The sequence below is a fragment of the Typha angustifolia genome, chromosome 2 (genome assembly GCF_048772165.1).
Source record: "Typha angustifolia cultivar Huaian chromosome 2, ASM4877216v1, whole genome shotgun sequence".
Classification (NCBI taxonomy): Eukaryota; Viridiplantae; Streptophyta; class Magnoliopsida; order Poales; family Typhaceae; genus Typha; species Typha angustifolia.
The window spans coordinates 6,375,492-6,382,476 of NC_133240.1; the positions used below are offsets into that span (position 1 = coordinate 6,375,492).

Consider the following 6,985-nt stretch of genomic DNA (forward strand, 5'->3'; position numbering starts at 1 on the left):
AAGTTATTACTCTTTTTTCTATATATAATTTAGATTAATAATTACGCCATAAATATCACCAACCAAGAATGGTAATAATTCAAATTATGTACAAATTAGTACAATTTTTTTTGGCTGATCCTAATTAGGAGTTGATAGAAGACCTTGACTCTTTTGGGGAGGTTTCCTTGGACGACAACAAAGCTATGAAATCCAAGTAACAAGTCAAAACGAAGCCTTTAATTGGAAAAGTGTGAGTTTGGGGAAGGAAGGGGGGTAAGCAGAGGAGTGATGAAATGTGAGCAATAAAGAGGTCCGCTTTCAAATTGTATATTTTTAAATAATCAAAAGTGGGTGCTTCCACCACCGGAAAACCGTGAGAGCGCCGACATCTGACCCCCACTTGCTTCGGCTGTCGAGTCGCGCTGGAACCAGCGATGCGGTGGAGTTGAGCTTCCGTTTCCTTCGCCTCTCTCCGCTTCTAGTCTTTCTTCTCCTTCACGCAAGGTGGGTTTCTTCTCCAACGAGTTAAAAATTGAGTTTTTTTTTTTTTTGGGGGGGGAGGGTTTACTTGGACTCGGTTGGTTGGATCTGGAGAATTTTAGTCGTTTTTGGGGTTTTATTGCTCGGTTGGGGGTTATATCGCTCGGAATTTTGTTGGAATACGGGTTGATCTGGATGATCTAGGGTTTTCGTGGGGTTTCTTTGGTGATTTCTATTTGGGTGTGGGTTTTCTGAGAAGAGCGTTTGGATCTGTAGGAAACTCGTTAGTTTCTAGTTCTTGTCCAGGAATATGTGCTAAAGATTTGATTTTTTTTTGTTTGCGACTTTGTTTAAGTTTGTATTTTTCCTACTTTCCCGCTCGAATGTTCAGTTTCGGAGCAATGGGTACATTAGGATTTGGTCCCAGATCGAAGAGCTTGCGTTGAGGTTGCAAAGAGTTTGAGAAGAAGAAGGATAAGTTGGTTGAGATCGTGAAGGAGAGAGCTTTAGCCTACCGCCTGGAGCTCGAGCTCCGTGTGATGGCCGTTGCGAAAGGCAACATCATTGATTTACCCTACAACTGCTGCTACAAGGTACCTGGACTCGCCAATTCAATCCTCGAAACTCCACACATCTCTTACTTGGGAGATCGATACGTATTAGGGGAGCAACTGGGTTGGGGGCAATTTGGGGTAATCAGGTTGTGCTCTGACATGCTGACCGGCGAGACCCTTGCCTGCAAATCCATTGCCAAGGATCGACTTGTCTCCTCTGAGGACCTTCGGAGCGTGAAGCTTGAGATAGAGGTAATGACCCAGCTCTCCGGCCACCCCAATGTCGTCGATCTCAAGGCTGTCTATGAGGACGAGGACTTTGTGCATCTCGTCATGGAGCTTTGTGCAGGTGGGGAGCTCTTCCACCGCCTCGAGAAACATGGGTGCTTCTCCGAGCATGAGGCAGCTGTCCTGTTCCGCCATTTAATTGAGGTAGTGATGTATTGCCATGATAAGGGGATTGTTCACCGCGATCTTAAGCCAGAGAACATTCTCCTGGCTACAAAATCGTTGTCTTCACCAATCAAGCTTGCGGATTTTGGCCTTGCAACCTACATAACTCCTGGTATTTTCATAATCTTAGGACTATCTCGTGTTCAATTCATAGAAATCTGTTAGTTTGCAATCTGAATTTGGATTTGATTCAACAGGGCAGAATTTGTCTGGTACTGTGGGAAGTCCTTTTTACATAGCTCCAGAGGTACTTGCAGGGGGATACAATGAAGCTGCTGATGTTTGGAGTGCAGGGGTTATTCTTTACATCCTTCTTAGTGGGATGCCACCCTTTTGGGGGAAGACCAAGTCAAGGATTTTTGAGTCTGTTAGATCTGCTGATCTAAAGTTCCCTAGTGATCCCTGGGATAGAGTATCTGATTCTGCTAAGGATTTGATTGCTGGAATGCTACGAAGAGATCCTGCCCAGAGACTCACAGCCTGGCAAGTTCTTGGTAAGCTGCATGTCTTCTAAATATTTAGTAACTTTTTAACTTTGCTAGCTAAAGGATAAGTTGTAGTGTTGTGATCCTTCTTCCCCACTTTTGTGAGACTAACCTTGCCTTGGTTCTGTCCCTGTTGTTTTTAAGTTGTGAATTACAATAAGTTCACATCAACATTGCCAAACATGATCATTTATTGTAAGAGAGGAAGTATATAAGTTTAAACATACGCAGATCTTCCATGAATACTTTAACTTTTGTGTTTCTGTTTTGAGAAGTTGCTGATGTCCAGTATATGAATAGGACAGATGGAAGCCAGTCACTCAACCTTTTTTCTGTATCATCTTTCCATCTCAAATAATAAAACAAAGTGATGATAATAGGTCCACTATTTACTATTGTTACTGTCCGCTAATATCTCAAGTACTTCCCTTTTGCCCTGATTGGAGTTACTTGGGCAGTTATGCATGGGAACTGTATTTCAAGTTTTTCGTGTCTAAACATAGAATTTTCTCTTGGTTTCTTCTCGACACTTGCAGGATTGTAAACTTCTTCTATTGGTTTTGTGCAGATCACTCCTGGATAAAAGATCACACTGACCAGAGACAAGTTTCATGCAGACGAAGCAATGAAAGTAGTTACGGACAATCAGATTTGGGATCATGCTCCTTTGCTACCCCACTTGCATCTCGCAGTCGTGATGTGAGCTTTAGTACTAGTTCACCCATTCCTTGTCAATTCCTCGCAGATCAATCTTCTCCTGCATTTACTTGCAGATCATCATTCTCCACCTTCATTGTTGATAGTACACCTTGTTCTCCTTCCATTGCCTTCTCCTTCAGCAGCAGCTGCGAGCCTAGCAGTGCTATATTCTCCCCACAAATTCCATCAATGTCAAGCTTTTCATTCTTCAGCCCACCTCGCACCACTGTGCAAGAAGACTTCTTGGATTTCACTAGTGAGGCATTGAATGGCAACTCAATTGATAAAGGTGAAAAATCACATTTTTTTTTCCCGTTATTTCCTATCTACAATTCTGCAAACTCGTCTGATCTGCATCATTGTGAATCGCAGACCTCAGCTTTGGAAAGATTGCTGCATCTCCCGATTCTTCTTTGTGCGTCAACTGTGATATTAAGGTTTCTGATAACAAGGTGGCCGAGGTTAGAAGGGGCACAGCAACTGCCTCTAGAGTAGTGATTGGTATCCATAGTCGAAGGAATCACACAATTGGGCTTGGAGAGCTCGAGCAGCTCGATCTCATGGTTACAGAATCGGTCATACGTTGGGCGTCATGCACACACATCTCAAATACACCGTCTCTTAGGTCCTCTCTTGTTTGTTGACTGTTGTCTGACTTTGATGATAGGGTGGGGATACTGTAACACAGAATGTATTGATTCAGGAATGTAGCTTAATCATGAGAAAGAACTCTGCTGCCATAAATTGGCCAATCTTGGTTATGTTCTTCGATCTTTGCAGTTGGTGTGAATCTCGAACAGTTATGCTATCTATTGTTTGTCATATATGATTATGAGTAGTGATATAGTTGTGTTGGGTTCATTTTTTCTTATGATCTAGGTTGCTCAAGTACAGTCCTCTTCATCAATAAACGTTCCTACTTCATGACGTGGTACAGGGTCATGTAGAATTCTTGATTTGAATGTTATTGTCTTGATAGATTCAAGAACTGTGAAACTATCACTGCCAGAGCTTCTCCAGCATATATTTACAACCTTGGATTATATTGACTTATCCATTCCTCTGTCCTAAGACTTCTTCGATCAGTCAAATTTTCTCCATGGGAGAAAAGAAGTCCACATCCAAAATCTAGTCAAAGAATTGAAGTCATGAGTTTGGGTGGAGAGAAGAAAAGCTCAAAGTGTGTGACTAGAAAGATCATGGTAAATAATGGCTGCTTGTAATTCTAGTCTACAGTGATCAATCAGTGTAGTAGCTTCCATGGCTTTGCAGATTGGTTGGAGGGTATTTGTACCTGGAGAATACATTCACTACCTGAAGTTATCAAGAAACCTTTTCTATGTGCTCAGATGCATCAACAGATAAAGAAAGAGATGAATGCATTAACTGCTAGTTTAGGAGCTAAGTCCTGGGTATCTTCTACTTGCACTATTCTTATTTTGTAAAAGGAGAAGGAGAAGGAGAAGAGGAGTTTTGAACAAGGAAATGAATTATGGTAGTGATGATACAGACTAGTGGTAAAGGTTTCATCTATCTTTCCGAAGTGAATTCATTAACTATTCTAAAAACTTAAGCTATTAAAAAATACTAACTATTATATTTTTTTTATTTAACATTCATCTCTCGTTTCGAAGCTAAGATATTTTTTACTTTAACGGGTTGAGGTGTTTTTATATTTTAAATGACATACCGGAATTCAAACTTAAGATTTCTGCTTTCATACCATATTAACTCACGAAGTACTCTCAAAATCTTAAACCGTTAAAGAATAATTATTTTTCTATTTTATGTTTAACACTTGCAGACCCCAATAATTTACTTAGGTCAATAAATATAATATAATAAAATATGCATCTCTGTGTAGGCTGCACTATAATAGTTAAACAGACAAATTAAGGGCTTCATCCATTGTCAGCTGTGATGTTTGTAATCACTTTTCCATGAGAAAAGCTCAACTTATGCATGCATATCTATGGGCAATAGAACAAAATCCATCCCCAAAATCTTGGTGAGTTTTGAGCAGTAAACTCTTCCTGCTGTTTGATCTCCCTCTCTTCCATGTCCTTCTCAGTGCTGCTTGACAGAAGATCTCCCAACCCCATTGATGGTATCCCTTCTGCTACCAGGTTTACAGCACATCACCTGTGCTAATTAACCAATGTTAATTGGATTAGAATAGACACTAATAGTGCCAGTTTTAGGTGTTACATGACATATCATGCATTAAAGGAGAAATTAAATTCACTCTAGTAGATTTAAAATCATATCTCCACAGAGAAAATAATGTCCTTCTGGGTTCTATATCAATTACTCTACTGCTTTCAGTTAACCATTTTTATGTTCCAATCACCATTGTATTTGGGTATGTTGATATTTATTAGATTATATATTTTTATCATTAGTGGAGCGAGCCGAGCTTAAGTCCAACCTCGACCCGATTGATTAATGGGTCGATGGGTTCAACCTAAGCTCGATCCCTAATTGGAGTTTGGCCCGACCCAATCCGATCCGATCCAATTTGAAGAATACTCACATCTACACATTACCATGGCTCTATTAGAGCATCTCCAATGCTTGCTCCATATTGGAGCCAAAAATGGAGCAAGAGCCCGGTGCACTCCAATGCATCGGGCTCCATATATATTATAATAATAATATAATCTATATTATTATATTAGCTATTTTAAATTGCTTAATAGATCATTTTAGCGTTATTATTTTTTATTAAAAAATATATGGTTAGAAAACTCTCATCGAGATCTTTAAAATAAGATTAATATTCAATAGTTTTAGAAGTAATTTTAAATTACTAATTTTTTAATTAAACGCATCGAAATTACATTACACGAAATAAACATCGAAATAAGCATTCAAAATGCACTAATTGAACACTTATGGAAGAGGCACGGGAATGAAGGAATATAAATTTTAATGTAATTTTTATTTGATGTATTTCATTTTTAATGTATTTCATGTTTGATGTATTTCATATCTAATGTATTTTAATTCTTAATATTTACATTGGGGATAATTTTGAGTAATTATATTTTAGGATACATAATTTATTAGACTCATTTTTATAAATAATAAAAAATTAAATTTAAATTAACTCAAAAATAATTTAATATTAGACTCATTTTTATAAATAATAAAAAAATTAAAATTAAAATTAACTCAAAAGTAATTTAATATTAGACTCATTTTAAAGGTCTCGGTGAGACCTTTCCAATGGTATTATTTTTGTTAAAAACCGATTAGTAAAATTAATTATATACTTATCTTAACTAACTAAATTATTTAACAAATGATACAAATGGAATTAAAATTATTGAATATAATACTTATTGGGCAATTTTGGCATTTTCAAAAAGTTGATGTGACAAATGGAGCCCGGCTCCATTTTCACGGTGGGGCTCCAAATTTGGAGCCCCACTGTTCATGGCTCCAAATTTGGAGCCCCATATAGAGCCTGGTCGGAGCTTCATCGGGCTCCAAATTTGGAGTTTTGGAGCCCAGTTGGAGATGCTCTTAAGAGCTTGCATTTTAAGTAACTAAATTGGTCACACCAAATTAGTTAAATTGACTCTAATACCAATTATTGGGAAGAACACCCTATTGTTCATTCTCTTAACAGACTAATATCATAAGTTAAATTACTTATAAATATAAAATTAAGGTATTTAAGGTGTTCTAGGTTTTTTTTATCAGATGTCCAGAATTGGATGCTCAAAGTCTTTATCTCATTTTTTTTCAAAAGTATTTAATTGTTTGAAACACACCGAGTTATTAGTTTCGCCGTATAGATGAGTTAAATTAATTATAGATATAAATTATCGTTAATATTCTCGAGTAAGTTTCTTTAATATTAAGATAAAAATAAGAGGGGAACTAAATATTAAAGACATTTTTTTTTCTTTAGCAATATAAATATTATTTTGTATCAATAACTATTTTAACTCGGTTAAAAAATTTTAAGTAAAATATAAGATTCGAACGATAAATATCAATAAGATATGAACGATATAAACACTAGAGTATTAAATTGAATACATATTAGGAAAATTCAGTATACACTATGAAATAGTTTCTGATGAGAAATGAGTTATAATTACTTTGTAGCTAATCCTAAAATATAATTTAAATATAAATAAGAGGTATATTAGGTATCTTAGATTTTTTTTTAATTAATTAAATGTCTAGAATTGCATGGTATATTGATATGTGGTTAATTCCCTTTTAATTTTAAAGTATTTTTGAAGTATTTTTAGTGTCTCGAATTCTTGGTCAAAATTTTCAGGCTTGACTCGATACCTTAAAAGTTAGGTAATGTTT

At 36.6% G+C, this 6,985-nt stretch overlaps 1 protein-coding gene across 3 annotated transcripts; it reads left to right on the plus strand.

The window, feature by feature from the left end:
• The first annotated feature begins 219 nt into the window (after nucleotides 1-219).
• LOC140775188 (calcium-dependent protein kinase 26) lies at nucleotides 220-3,418 on the plus strand. Of its 3 annotated transcripts, none has more exons than XM_073118481.1 (5): nucleotides 220-486; nucleotides 818-1,581; nucleotides 1,667-1,963; nucleotides 2,523-2,942; nucleotides 3,026-3,418. In XM_073118481.1, exons 2-5 carry the CDS (start codon nucleotides 1,002-1,004, stop codon nucleotides 3,295-3,297), a joined length of 1,569 nt encoding a protein of 522 aa, XP_072974582.1. In that variant the 5' UTR covers nucleotides 220-486; nucleotides 818-1,001; the 3' UTR covers nucleotides 3,298-3,418. The 3 variants fall into 3 exon arrangements, with proteins under 3 accessions (XP_072974582.1, XP_072974569.1, XP_072974577.1); XM_073118468.1 differs by having other exon boundaries at nucleotides 854-1,581; XM_073118476.1 differs by lacking the exon at nucleotides 220-486 and having other exon boundaries at nucleotides 543-1,581.
• Nucleotides 3,419-6,985: the final 3,567 nt, after the last annotated feature.